The sequence below is a fragment of the Tubulanus polymorphus genome, chromosome 10 (genome assembly GCF_964204645.1).
Source record: "Tubulanus polymorphus chromosome 10, tnTubPoly1.2, whole genome shotgun sequence".
Classification (NCBI taxonomy): Eukaryota; Metazoa; Nemertea; class Palaeonemertea; order Tubulaniformes; family Tubulanidae; genus Tubulanus; species Tubulanus polymorphus.
The window spans coordinates 2,203,788-2,219,058 of NC_134034.1; the positions used below are offsets into that span (position 1 = coordinate 2,203,788).

A 15,271-nucleotide genomic window follows, 5' to 3' on the forward strand; every position below is an offset into this window, starting at 1 on the left:
TCAACAATTAATTTTGAACCGAAATTCTTAGGCTTCCAAATCCATACACTAGCACAGGACTTACTTACTTTAAATTCATTTTTTTTTTCTACTTAGCCATTGGTATAATTTTGTAATGAATATTCGACGTATCCAAATAAGTTCATTCGATTCAAAAATTATAGAAGAAATTGAAGCTTGGACTTTGTCACGTTGTTCCAGTACAGTGAGAAATAGTGATGGACCATATATATTTCTTTGAATATAGAAGGCGCTACTATACCTGAAATTGTGCCTGCTCTTCAACGATAACTTTTTTTTTCTTCCTCAGATGTTTCATCACCCAGGCGATTCTTCTCGGTTCTAGCGTCGTCGGGCTGAATCGCGTTCCAAATCGCTCCGCTAGGAGACGCTCGACTCGTCGGTCTATCGAGTCAAGTTTCAGCCGATAGATGGCGCGATCCAGTTCTCGTTGGTTCGGCGATTTATCCAGCGAGAATGTTCGGCTCGATTTCATCGAGAAGTTACAACCAGCAGACGAGTTTGACGAGTAGCATACGAGTGAACTATCGTGCGAGATTCTCGTAGTTTCTCGTTGTTTCGTATCGATCGATTCACTGACAGCGTCTGCTAGCTTCATACATCCACCGCTAGGTGTCAACGCTGCAGGAAGGTTTGAAAATCTACGAGCTCTTTTCATATTTGTAGAACGATCCTCGAAACTCTACATATAACCACTGATGACTGTGTAAATCCAATATTCACTTTCCGCTCTCTGTGACCGTGTCTACAGTCGCTCCGCTTCGGAATTAGGCGCATACTCTGCTGTTATAAACATATAACAATCGACTCGTACCACACCAGTTTTGTTTATCTCACTTGATCACGAACAATAGACCCTCGAGATGATTCTGAAATCAAATTACTACAAGATTCTAAATATGTCCATATACCTGATGAGTATATCATTCATTTACTTAAATCCCTGTGCACTGCGAAAGTTCTGAGTTAGATTTGACTCAGGACTAAAACCTTTACAGAGAACTTATCAAAGTCGAGCTACGATAGTTCGACTTTGTTCTCTGTAAATGTTTTAGTATGTATTATATATTGTTCATGGGGCTTAAAACAATTAAAATCGGTATTAATGAGTTCAGAAATCTGATGATCTTACATTTCATTTCATTACATATAATGAATATATCAAGAACTATCATGCAAGTAGTCAATGAATAAACTTAATAGTGATGAACTTAAACTTAATAAATCAACTAAATCAATATTTCAAAACATCTAAGTTAGCTATTAGGGCACAGACTTTTTTAAATCATCAAAGGTAAATGCGTTGAAATTGTGTGGTAATTTATATAGCAAACTAGTGCAGTGACTGATAACATCAAAGTGAGATATGATCATCAAATTAACCTAAACTAAAATTCAGGAATTGGTCTAATAATCTCAAAAAGCGACATGCCAAAACATCGGAAAACATCAATGCATTTGTTTTAATGTTAGTTAATAAAATGACAGTCAATTTTCCATTCAATCTTCCTTGGCCTTTTTTTCCGTGGCCATTTTTTCCTTGGCCATTTTTTCCTAGGCAAATACCCTGGCCATTCTTTCCTTGGCCATTTTTTCCTGGCCATTTTTTCCTTGGCCATTTTTCCGTTCACCTATCCGAACGTTCACCGCGTGGTTATCGATTACTACTACGTGCAATCCTAAGAAAGTACGTACGCGTAAAGCGAGAGTGGGATTCATGAGAGGAACAATGATTTGTTTTTGTAGCCGTGTTGAACAGCGCACGCCGACCATACAAGCTCGGACTACACTCGCCAAGGGTGGTACGTGCATACGTCGAAGGCATATAGTCATTCTTCAATCGTAAGTTTTTGTTATCATTGAATGAAACGTGAGCAGAGTTTGCGATTAGATTCATTTTTGAATCATACTATATGATGGACTCTTCGTTTTAGAGTCAGATTTTGGTGAAACTAGCCCGCGAATAGACCCGAATCAAATCTATGGCCCGTGCTGAATAAGAGTTCACACGCTAATCATTCGCACGTTCGGCTGTTTTGCTAACAAAACGATGTTGTGGCAAGCGAAGTGGGTCACTTTAATTTGACCCATGCTACAATTTAACACTCGAGCCGACGTGTTTAGGCACCAGTGTGAACTACTATAATCTGGCACGGGTCAGAATTCGGGCCGGGTCAAAAAGGCTATACGTAGTTTGATCGCACCTAGAGAGAGAAACGGTTTAAGCTTACACATAAGACGTTCTTTGTGATGATTCCACTTGTGGTGGCATATCGCCCCAATTAAGATACGAAAGCGGTCTCAATCTCTATGCACTTGGCTATTCTTATAACGCACAATGCTAACTACGATCAATAGTTTGATGTCGAACTGGATCAACGGGAGTAGTTTTACAATCGACTTCAGAATCGAGATATAGTGTGACGTGCGTAGATAGGATATATACGTGTAGGAGGTGAGAGACAGAGGTCTCAAAACTTCGTGATAAATCTGCGTCGTCTTTGTTAAAAGATGAACACCTAGGTTTCTAGTACGATAACCACACTCAAACGTGGCGGACGGATAAAAAGATTAAAAACCACTATCTACAGATTAAAAGAATTTAGAATCAAGAATTTATTTATTCGAACAATCTAAAATAAATAATAAACACGACGTTTCGATCTCACCCTAGAGATCATCGTCAGGTCTCACACCTGACGATGATCTCTAGGGTGAGATCGAAACGTCGTGTTTATCATATATTTTAGATTGTTCGAATAAATCAATTCTTGATTTTAAATTCTTTTAATCTGTAGATAGTGAGTTTTAATCTCTTTACCTAGGTTTCTGTTCAACTCATTGTTCGAAGAAGCGAAAACCGTGTGAAATTATTTAGACTGTGTTTAGTGAATTCATTTAAGGTTTGACGAGTTAGCGAGGAAGGATCATAGATATGGAGATGTTTGCTACAGCTGCGTTTATGGTACAGATTTGGCTCGTTTCTGGACAAGGTAATAGTCTAGTATTTTCTTAAAGGTGACAGTCTAGAAATTCGCATCGTGCGGCGCATATGAACGGAGTGCCACGATCGCAAAATCGAAGAAGTTGAAATCCGAAAATAGAAATTTTACTCAAAAATCTATCACTACTTAATAACGGATTTTTGGATAAGGCCAAACGATGTCGATATTTCAACTTTACGGTTTTTGAGTGCGTGGGTAAGACTTCAATTTTCAAATCATTTATGCCCGATTTATGTACCTTCCACATTCGATTAGGGCCCGCGCATTGGAATAAGCAGGCGCAGGACTCGCTGGAAAGAAATTTGAAAATAACCGAAAATCAAAACGTAGCGAAAAACATAATTCTGTTTATCGGTAAGTACAAGTGCTTCGAAAATGAATTACCGATTTGAGCTGTCAATCAAATGCGATGATTCATTTTTTTCATTCCAGGAGATGGAATGGGCGTGTCTACAGTGACGGCCACGCGCATTTATAAAGGACAGCAAAATAACCTTCCCGGAGAGGAGACGGTTCTGTCTTACGAGCAATTTCCGAACGTGGCTCTTTCTAAGGTTAGTACCGCCCGTATTAATAGACTTACATCCGTTAACTTAATTAAGTGAGTCTAATGAAAATATCGTTTTTACCATCATTAAGAGTCTCGATTCTTTTGATAATTAAATTTAGTCTTTTGACATCCTTGAGATATGTATATTGTGGGCTACAATATTAGTCTAGTACAACGGTGCTGCGTGGCCTAATGAGCCCTAGATTCAAGGCCGTGTTCAAATTCTAGCGTAAACCCTAGGTCTCTAACTCGAGGTTCTATGGTGTAATGGTTAGCACTTTGGACTCTGAATCCAGCGATCCGAGTTCGAGTCTCGGTAGAACCTTATTTTTTGGATTCGAACTACGAAATTATTTCAGCCAGTCCTACAGCCAGACAAACTGAAACTGATTCAGTTTATTTTATTTTGCTAGACCTACAATACTGACTACCAGGTAGCTGATTCGGCAGGGACGGCAACTGCGTTTTTGAGCGGCGTGAAAACGAAATTCGGTACAGTAGGCGTCGACGAGTCGGTTGAATTGAACAACTGTTCAACTTACACAGAACAATCGAAATTAGACTCAATAATTCAATGGGCGCGCGCAGCTGGTAAGTTAGAAATCGAAAGAATAAAGAATTGAAGAAATGATAGGTTTTAAGTGGATCTAGAATTCTTTGAATGGGCTGGAATTAGAAATTGGAATGGGGCAGATTTGGCTATGCGGGGCTGCATAGAACATTGGTGTTGGTTCCTGTGGTTCTTCCGCAGAGATTTTAGACCCACTTCGATTTATTTGTAAGTTCAATGGAATTTTCTTTTGCAAAAACATTTCCAAAATTTCGGAGGGCACATTCGAATTTGAAGGGCTGGCCCAGTTCAACCTTCCCTAAACCACTCACCCTTGATTCCAATAACGTATTATATACCATACAAGCCTAGACAAAGAAGTTGCGATTCTAGGAGATACCACCGTGGAAGTAGAATTAGTAACAACACAGTTCTGTGAAAACAACTCGTTTTATACGCTGATTTCTAGGTAAGAGTACGGGTATAGTGACGACAGCGCGGGTGACGCACGCGACACCTGCCGCCGCTTACGGTCATTCAGTCAGCAGATACTGGGAAACCGATGCCGATTTACCGCCAGACGCCCGAGGAAAATGTTCCGATTTGGCCTCGCAGTTCATACAATACGCTAAAGACATTGACGTAAGTCCATTAATATTCATGAGATATTGTTTCGATATTTCTTTCATACCCGTGCCGCCAATGGTTTCCACCAGATGGCGTGCACAAAATAACCAACTCTTACCAGTCAGAGTAAGAATCGTCTCCTTTCTTAAGTGCCAGGGTTAGACAGGGCACATGCCTCGCCTGCCAGGGTTAGCGAGACTGAAACTCCGCGCCACCGGCTATTCCGCCAGATGGCGTTCTAGGCATACTCGATCTGAATTTGGTTCATGTTCAATATTGGACTACATGTATACCGTAATATAGCCTCACTTGCCACGGGAAGAATTGTCTCTATCATCCATGAATCTAAAACTGCAACAACAGCTATCCCAACAGAGGGAGTGTTTACCGAATAACTTACCATATATTCAGTAAATTCATTATGACATCCATTCCCCTAATCTCACCTCAAGTTAGACTTTGATTGATTCGTTTGGTTTTGTATGTGCACGTTATAGGTTGTATTCGGGGGAGGGCGACGCAGTTTCATGAGAGAAACCGACCAGGATCCGGAATACGAAAACAAACACGGAAAACGAAAAGATGGCAGGGATCTGATTCAGGTGAGACATCAGACATACGACTTTGGACATCAGACATACGGCATCGGACATCAGACATACGACATCGGACATCAGACGATGATACAACGACAACTTTTTTCTCCGTTGAATAGATTTGTTTATAACGTACTTTCGTTTTGTCCAGGAATGGAAAGACGATAAACAGAATCGCGGTTTGACTCATGAATACGTTATCGACAAATCGGGATTTGATTCGCTAGATTTGAAAACACAACGGGTTTTAGGTAAGACACGTGACATCAACCGTTACGGCTCGAGGCGGAGCAAACTGCTAACTATTAAGATAATTAACGTTAAGATGATTGCTCGTAAGTGCAACCGATGGATCTCCGACATAGATCCCGGCAGTTTCTACATCCTTGTCATTGATTTGGCTGGTGATTTGTCAACTAACACGTACATACCACGTCACATATCTAGCCCAGGAGTCCCCGAGAAAATTTTGAAAATTTATATGCATTTTAATGCAATTTTAGTGCATATTAAATCGAGATCAGTGCAGGTAAATGTCCGTTTCATTGACATCTCAGTTTTTTGGGCGCAGTCCACGAATTAACAACGTTATGCCTATGAATTATTTTCTGTTATAAACGTATTAGGAACAACTTTCTTTTCGTAGGACTTTTTGAACACAGTCACATGCGATTCGAAGCCGATAGGAGCGCCGATCGAAATGGTGAACCCAGTCTTTCGGAAATGGTGGCAAAAGCCATCAAGATACTGGAAAGAAATAAAAAAGGATACTTTCTACTAGTCGAAGGTACATAAATTTGTATTCAACTAAAAATGAGGGATTCGAACTATCATAGCATTGCAAAGTTTAGCAGATACCGTATACATTTTTTTGTGGGCTATACATTAAGCATTGTTTAGTTATTTATTATTGATTGCAATTTAGGGGGACGAATTGACCACGCCCACCACGCGTCTAAAGCTAAACTAGCGCTGACTGAGTCGATAGAAATGGAGCAGGCGATAGAGAATTCCCAGAAACTGACGTCATCGCTGGATACCCTTACAGTGGTGACGGCTGACCACTCGCATGTATTCACAATTGGAGGATACCCCGTTCGGGGGAATCCCCTGTTCGGTAAGTTTATCTACGGATACGATTCCAGGCTCCAGAATCCAACACAAAATGGAAACTACCCAAGAATTCGGGCCAAGATGAGTGACTTGTGATTCTCAAATTCGTGCTTTGTATAAATTCTTTACTTGAGATCAAAGTCGAAATGTAGAAGGAATAGCTACTAGCGACACCTAGTGGGTCCTAGCTTACCACGAGTGGAGTCCTCAATTGCCGCAGTAGCGTTGTCAAGCGTGTCCCCTATGCATATTAGGCTATATATATATATATATATATATATATATATATATATATATATATATATATATATATATATATATATATATATATATATATATATATATATATATATATATATATATATATATATATATATATATATATATATATAGATAGTTTGTTTTTATTGTAGGTTTAAACACGTATGAATCAGATTTAGACGGCCGTCCATTCACTACGTTAATGTACACAAACGGCCCCGGATTCGCCGTCGATAAATTCGGCAAACGACCGAACCTGAAAACCGTAGACACAGGTAAAATATAAAATAACGTTGCAGTATTTCATTCCCGGATTTCATTTCGAACTGCTAGTGACTTGTTCGTGCAGTTTTAAGCAGGTGACCTCATTGTAGCTAATTGCTCGATCTGAACAAAAGTTAGCTAGCCAGTGGCGCCACCTAGATTAAAGATAGTGGCTCCGTCTAGACCATGAGTTAGTGGCTTCAAAGCTAGATGTCCTTCTAGACTAAGAGCTAGTGGCTCAATGAAGTGAACAGCTTCTGTCTACATCTTTACTGCACATAGAATCTGTTTTAATCAAAGCTAGTGGCTCCATCTAGATTAATAGCTAATGGCTCCATCTGGAGGGGAAACTATGAAGCTAGTTAGTGAACTATTGTGGCATCACATTTAACTTAAACTTAATTTGGTTTAATAGCAGGTGGTTCCATCTGGATTTCAACTGGTGGCGTTATCTATCTACCCTTTGTTTATCTTGTAGAATCGTTGGCGTACGTTCAGGAAAGCGGTGTCAATATCAAAGAAGAGACACACGGCGGGGAAGACGTGGCCGTGTACGCTAGCGGTCCGATGTCGCACCTGTTCCGCGGAGTAATCGAACAGAACTACATCGCGCACGCGATGGGCTACGCTGCGTGCATCGGCAGTAACAAAGACCACTGTCGAACGACTTCCGGTTACGATTATCTCAATTCCAGCAACAGAGGCAAGGTTTACAGCAAATCGATTTACTTTGTTATCGCTTTATTACAATTTTGTGTCATTTTGTCGTGATCTCGTGCGTAGGTAACCTTTAAATGGAAATAAATCACATTCTCAGACGGATTCATGTGTCTGTGTTGATGCTTTGTCTGACTTAGTTATTTCAATAAAAAATGTAAAACTATAGCGACACCTGGTGGATCCTCACTTGCCACACGCGGAATTCTCTATTACCGCTGTAGTTAATGTCCTACTGTACGCTAGCGACACCTGGTGGAACCTCACACGTGGAATTCTCTATTGCCGCAGTAGTTGAAGTCCTACTGCATACTTGAGACACCTGGAGGATCCTCACTTGCCACACGTGGAATCCTCTATTGCCGCTGTAGTTGAAGTCCTACTGCACACTTGAGACACCTGGTGGATCCTCACTTGCCACACGTGGAATCCTCTATTGCCGCTGTAGTTGAAGTCCTACTGCACACTGGAGACACCTGGTGGATCCTCACTTGCCACACGTGGAATTCTCTATTGCCGCAGTAGTTGAAGTCCTACTGCACACTTGAGACACCTGGTGGATCCTCACTTGCCACACGTGGGATCCTCTATTGCCGCTGTAGTTGATGTCCTACTGCACACTTATAACACACGATGAGAATTGTAGAACACTCGATTGCCACAGTAGCGTTGTCGGCTGTCTCCATTGAAATCGCACACAGCATTGTCCCATATTTTAGATTTCAGTTTCAATCTGCAAATTCAGTAGTTATCTTCATACGCTGAGCACAATAATAGGAACGTCGCCACGAAAGTTGCTTTCAGTTTAAATCAGAAAAAAAAAATATCTGTGGTTTAAACCAGTCGATTGGCTGCACTCAGCGTAGTATTCAGTTTTCCTTATCGTTTGCTAATGCGGATTTGAAATAAGATAATCTGACTGATATCATTTAACAACTCAAGACGTGAATTCGATATTTCAGCGTGTTTGAACTATACCATAGGAGACATGTTTACTGTGATATTTCGACGAGTAGAATATGATATTTCAACCTGCTGAAATCAGATATAAAAAAGCGTTAAATATCATCTATACGTTGAGATGGGTATCAAAATGCGAAGTTCTCGTGTTGACGGTGCGTTTATTTTGACACCGAATTGGGTGTCAGCTTTATTAGTGGATAGCTATTTTTTCAGCGTATCTATACCAAGGCCCATTTTATTTATCTCTAATAATTGCTATATTCGACGAGACCTCCCCTATATTGACGGCAGATAGGCTCATGGTGCTCCGTTGTATAAATTGCTTATCAATAAGTTAACCCGTCACCGTGGTACATACTTGAAATATATAAATGCGCTGACACTGTTGTTGCTTTGTCGATCTTCTGCATGAAAGAAAAGCTTGTGCATCTAGTTAGAATTAAAAGAAATCCTATAATTTCAGAAAATCTCGTAACACTATATTTACCCAGTTTTCCGAGCTTTCGACTTTGACTGTGCTTGTATGTAGCGTGCCTATTTGACTTGAGTTGCGATGATCTGAAGTATAAACTTTGTTGAAGGTCACATTCATGCTGGTTTGGTTCGAAAAAGTACATTCTGTATTTCATTCCTGATTTCCTTTCCCGTTATCAGGTATAAGTAGAAATTGAACGAGTAGTTCATCATCAAAACGTCGGTAAGGGCGGAATAGATATTCTTTAATTCGGGATTGTTCCAGAGAATTGGGCTGAGTATAGAGAAGGGAAATGTGGTCACCATGAAGAAGATGCAGAGTACTAAAACCAATAAGGTCACCTGGTTCGAATATTTCGATGCTCGATTTATTTCTTCTAACTTATTCGTTTTTCTTCTTCGCATTAGAGCGATTGATGTTATTGCTGATATGATTGCTAGTAAACAAAAAGGACCCCCTGAAATCAACAGCAAAGCCCTGATTTGAATCTTTTCGTCGCTGGTACAACCAACGTTACTGATGTTGATGGTTACGAATGAATAACTGTAAATCAGTGCAGTGACGCATAGTACGGATAAACATAACCTAGAAGCGGTAGAGGGTGTCCAGAAACGAGGGCCTTTAAAGGGAAAACAAACGACGCACATTCGCTCGGTGGCTACTAGGACCAGCGTCCACGGACTGCTCGTAATACAAACCATAATGAAATACTCGAAAAACATGCATTGGACACGCGTCGACGGTTTCACCAGTAATCTACCGTAAAAGGAATGGGATATGACGTTGATGTATTTACTGAAATAAGCGCCGAGAGCAATAGTATCGCAGACGGCTAGTTGAACGAACGCACGACTGTAAGAACGTCGCCATAGTTTACGAAGCTGCATGACTATCACGATCAGAAGATTACCGGTGAATCCGAGGATGTAACACAGACTCGCAAACACGAGATAAATCCACAGGTAATATCCATTCAGGCCTATCGCGGTTGCACCAGTTACGATGGCTGCGTATACGTTAGTGGGATTAGTTCGGTTCTGAGTGTAAGACATTTACGTGTGTGCGCGATGAACGAATCAGAAATCGCTGCGCTGTATTCATCATCTCTCGTAGGAAAAAGAACACCTCCAGCTTGAGTTACCTTATGCGGTAACAATCATACACGAGATAGAATAAGTATATAATCTGATATACGTTCGTTGGTAGGCCTACGCGTAATTTCTTGCTTCGGCCTACGACAAAAGGGTCACTGAGTTAAACCACACATGGTAACAAACCTCCGATGCCAGCTTTATAGAATGGAATTACCCTTAAACTATGGACTTATGGACCAGGTGTTACCTCAATCGAAAATGAATTGAGTTAGTCCCCGAGTGAATTTAATACCCATCTTTGGCTCCAGGGGCCAGTTGCATAGTCATGGCTTAGACTTAAGACCAGTCTAAGACCAACTTCCTTTTATAGCCAATCTAACAACTTAAGACCAGTCTTAAGATTTAAGACCAATTATGGACTTAAGTCACAACTGTGCAACTGGCCCCAGGGACTTACCCAATTGATGGTGAATTGAGTAAAGGCTTAGGAGCCGATTCCATAGTCGAGACTTAGGCCAAAAGTTAGACCAGAGTTTCTCCGTTGAAAAATCCGCCATTTTTAAACGTCGAGGCAAAGTAAAAATCTATATTATACTGATTGACGTAACAACATGATCCCGAGTCATCTGAAACATACCGAGTAAACACTAGCGCCACTTAAGTGGTTCCTCACTTGCCACAAGTGGAATCCTCGATCGTAACGTTGTCAGAGATCCTAGTCAAAATAGTAGAAGAAGTTGAAGACAGTGCAGACGACCGGCTAACTACTAGCGACACCTGGCGATCATCACTCGCTTGCACGAAGTGGAATTCTCGCTCATCGAGTAAGTAGTCCGGGTGCAATTCACTCGAGTCGGAAAACTATGTCTGAGCGTTACGCACGACCGCCTAAAAAAACTTCCATACACACGGTGATCTTTGAATTGAACGCCGACCCGACACATCTGGACGAGGCGTCACACGCGTCGGGCACATATCATACACCACTCAACTTTACTCTAACTATACTCTAACTATAACTCACGCCTTTCACATCCTCCCCCGGCAGGGATTCGAACCTGATGGCATTGAGATTGCCACGGTACGAACCCCTGCCACACTAGAGTGCGCAGCTACACGCGCAGCTTAGATGATGTCATTATTAGCCAATCAGGGTCCAGTTCCACAGTTCTGAGTTAAGATTTGACCCTGGGTTAAAACATTGAAAATGAACTAACTTTAACTCAGAGTTAACTCTAACTCACAACTGTTGAACTGGGTCCAGATATCCCGTTTTAATTCAGCCCGGGTTTTCCCATTCATATTTCTTACGTGGAATTTACCTCAGCGATTATACAACAAGCAATCTGATTGGGTGCCACGAGTTTTCGAGCGGTAAATCTGCGCATGTACCTGCGCACCCGGTCGTGGCTGATGCAATCAGGTTCGAATCCATGCGGAACGAGGACGGCCTTTCAATGAAATTTCGAACGCACAACTTATTCTCCACTTATAGATTTTTTCAACATATTTCCCGGGCCGCTTTGTTTGCGGTTCATTTCACTTTTCTCGGGCGATAATTGTTTTCGCGCCTTGATCCAATAAAACGAGGAGTCACGCGACCTAACGGTTTGTTTTGCCAATTATACTCTGCGTGAAATCAAACAAAGCGACGATAATTTGTGTTTTTAATCGCTTCTGTTTCTGCCGATTGTGAAAATATCGGTAAAACAATTCTGACACGGAAATTATGGAGAAATATCTTCTTTAAATCACTATATTCGCTGGCGTTGCATGCCATGTTTTCTCTCCAATTTTAAACCTTCAAATTGAAAAATGAAAGCCATCGGTTATGAAACTACAGCGACAAGAAGTTTCCTGTCGAATTCTGCGCCACTTTTGGCGTTAAGTCTTTCTGTTTAATCTAGTTTCTTCTCTCGTTGATGCTGATACTAATAACCATTCATTCAAGCTTCGCTTAAAGGCTGTCTCTTTCTTCGGCTGTCTCTTTCTGCGGCTGTCTCTTTCTGCGGCTGTCTCTTTCTGCCTTGAGGTTAGGTAATAATGATTTTTTTATCTTGCTGAAAGAATTGAATAGATTTTCCACGTTAGTGGAGAGGAGCGTTGCTAACGAGGGGGGGGGGGGTATCGAATATAAAGTAGAGGCGACGTCACGCTTGAAGGACGTGGTTGTAATCTGCGAGGGGTGGAGAAATATACAGTCTGCGAGGGTCGGGATAGTGTTATGAAGTTTTTGGACAAACGACCGAACGGTGTATTTTATTCATAAACGATCAGCGACACCTTATTTGTGCGGAGTTGTGACGTCATTATGATCAGTTTAGTTAACATTATCAAATACAGCCTGATATTAAACATCGCAGGTCAGTAAAATTCTGTCAAGTTTTTTTTCTTTCGCTGTGTTTGAAGTTTCATTTCATAATGGTCGAATTCGAATTAATACCACTTTCGAATTCGAACATTTCTACTATGCTTTTTTTGTCGGAACAATATACTCAGTAAACGATGACGTATTCAACACATACGAGGTTATAAAATGCTATCGTGTCATTAATGCGTTTATTTGTCAAATTAGGTCCGGGGTTTGACCCAACATTTTGGAGCCAACAACGGACCCATGACACCAGAATTTTTGACCATCGGGTCTTTATTTCTATAGCCTTAACCACCCGCTTTTAGGAAGCAATGAATTAGAGAATCTCATTATAGATTCAGAGTACTATTCAACTTTCCAGTTCTTTTTTTAAGTAACTTTCTAATGAACTCAAACATTTCTGTCAAATCTCTGCGATGAAATGATGGATCCAAGTTTGATTTTGACCATGTGCTAATTTAATCCCAGCCAATAATAGTATATATCTAACCCTTGAGAGTAATCAAATCGTTTCCGAAATCTGTAGAGGCTGTGGGTTGAATGAAAAAAGAGCTTTCAAATTCGTGTAGAATCGTGAACTTAATCCTCGTTATTTTTTCTTCGAAGATTCTGCGGCGCAAGTGAATGTCGCCCTGGGCCGAAATACGATGCAGTCTAGTAACCAAAAAACGAACATAAAGCTATCATCAGCGGCAGTGGATGGAAACCAAAATACAAACATGAACCGCGGGTCCTGTACACACACCAAAGCCTCGGAACCGAACGGAAAGCCGCTCTGGTGGAAAGTTCATCTAGATGCTCGATACTCAGTGACGAGCGTGATTCTGGTCAACAGAGATTATGACGGTAAACGATTAAAAACGCCGGTCAGAACTATACTGCCCTTTGTCCATAGTCTCGAGGAACCGAGATCCGGACGACATTAAACAAAAACAAAGAAACAAACAAACTTTGAACCGTGAACCGGCGTTATAAACCAGCTCCAACTTCAACCTCGGAAGCTCTTTAAATTTCATCCCATGACACAGTTTTATAGATAGGTTTTACTTAGAGCTCTAGGCTGATTATTTGGACTATGGTTAAAACGTTCACCTAGTAGTGCCTGGTTTTCTACGGGGATTACTTCAAATTTCAACCCAAACCTAAAGCCCAAAAACCTAAAACCAAAATGAAGAAAACATTTCGATCAAATCAAGCAAAAGCAATGTAAATCTTCTATTAACGATTTCGTACTTCATATTGCAGCGTATCGTCTGAAGAAATTCAAAATTCTAGTCACTACGGACGAGTCTCCGCCGGACATGAATCTATCTAACATACCACAGAATACAATTTGCGCCGAACAGGAAGCGAAAATGAAATCGTCGGAAGTGAAAGAGTTCTTCTGCCCCGGTCACATGACCGGAAATACTGTGATCGTCACGAAGCCGTCCGGTACAGGAGCTTTGAGCTTGTGCGAGGTGGAAGTTTACGGTAAAGATTTTTGTTTTGTTTTTAGAATCGTTAGAATTAAAAGAAAAATAGTTAATTTGCATTTCAATGACTCAACAGCCAGAATTACGTTTTCAGTTACTTTATATCTACAGAGGAAATGTATTTATTATCGAACTCTTCATCAGTCATAGTTAAAGCTCATTTTAATTTACTTGGACAACAATAATTTTCATTACTCGAATTATGTTTTTTAAGGTCTCATTATCTCCCTTTTAACTATTTCCAGGCGTCAAATTGGAAACTAACTGTACAGGAAGTAATTACGTCGTCGAAAAGTTTGAACATCGTTCTAACTGGACCGATGAAGCGACGATTCTCGACACAATTGATGCTGGTAGATCTTGTCTCGAATGCGTCGGTGAATGTAGCCGGAATGCAGGCTGCATAGGGATCACGTGCCAGCGTATTTCCGGTCAGTTTAAGTGTAAACTGTACACGCCAGTCACAGGCAGCTCCGCGCAGCCGCAAACAGCGACAAACAATCAAACTGGTATTTCCTACTTCAAGAAACAATGTTGAATTCATGGCATCCGGACTAAACCTCCATTGCTACTGTTCTCGCTAATGCGTTGACCTTCACCTTATAGTCCCGTGCCACGCGTCTTACCGTTATTACAGTAGAGTTTGTCGAAGAAATACGCCGACTGCTCTGACCTCAAACTCGGGCATTTGTAATATTTCAACCAGCATTCGTGTGGCCGGTGATCTTTGAATTGAACGCCGACCCGACACATCTGGACGAGGCGTCACACGCGTCGGGCACATATCGATAAGTTATCTGTTTTCACCAGACCGCTATCATGTCTGCTACAGTCTCCGTCTTTTTTACCGTACAGCCCCGAGGGCTTCAAGCCAATCGCTGAAATTCCACACAGTCAAGAGGTGAAATAATTCCACCCTATCTAGCGATGGAGTACCCGCAGCGCTACTGTGGCAATAGAGGATTCCACTTATGGTTGGTCGAGATCCTCCAGGTGTCGCTAGTAGATGGTTGGCAATCGATTTCTTTTACATTTCGATTAAATATTTCGACTAAATAAATCAATTATTCGTGAAAACTACACAGATATCTCTGTACAAAAATGAATTTTGTCCCATTTTTGGCATAGCTCTTGCAAAAGTAGTTCTAGTTACTCAACAGTTCAGAGATCCATGGCAAGCTCGTAC

At 41.0% G+C, this 15,271-nt stretch overlaps 1 protein-coding gene and 1 non-coding gene across 8 annotated transcripts; both read left to right on the top strand.

Moving 5' to 3' along the window:
* The first annotated feature begins 1,733 nt into the window (after positions 1–1,733).
* LOC141911511 (alkaline phosphatase-like) lies at positions 1,734–7,803 on the top strand. 7 transcript variants are annotated; one of them, XM_074802491.1, is made up of 12 exons: positions 1,734–1,863; positions 2,847–3,014; positions 3,282–3,380; positions 3,459–3,580; positions 3,990–4,167; positions 4,596–4,768; positions 5,251–5,355; positions 5,501–5,600; positions 5,996–6,136; positions 6,275–6,466; positions 6,876–6,998; positions 7,466–7,803. In XM_074802491.1, the coding sequence occupies exons 2-12, from the start codon at positions 2,957–2,959 to the stop codon at positions 7,756–7,758; spliced, it is 1,584 nt and encodes a 527-aa protein (XP_074658592.1). In that variant the 5' UTR covers positions 1,734–1,863; positions 2,847–2,956; the 3' UTR covers positions 7,759–7,803. The 7 variants fall into 7 exon arrangements, with proteins under 7 accessions (XP_074658592.1, XP_074658594.1, XP_074658590.1 ...); XM_074802493.1 differs by having other exon boundaries at positions 1,804–1,863; positions 2,925–3,014; XM_074802489.1 differs by lacking the exon at positions 1,734–1,863 and adding an exon at positions 2,237–2,551 and having other exon boundaries at positions 2,820–3,014.
* Trnaq-cug (transfer RNA glutamine (anticodon CUG)) lies at positions 3,830–3,901 on the top strand. Its single transcript has one exon. It is a non-coding gene; the product is annotated as a tRNA-Gln (tRNA).
* Positions 7,804–15,271: the final 7,468 nt, after the last annotated feature.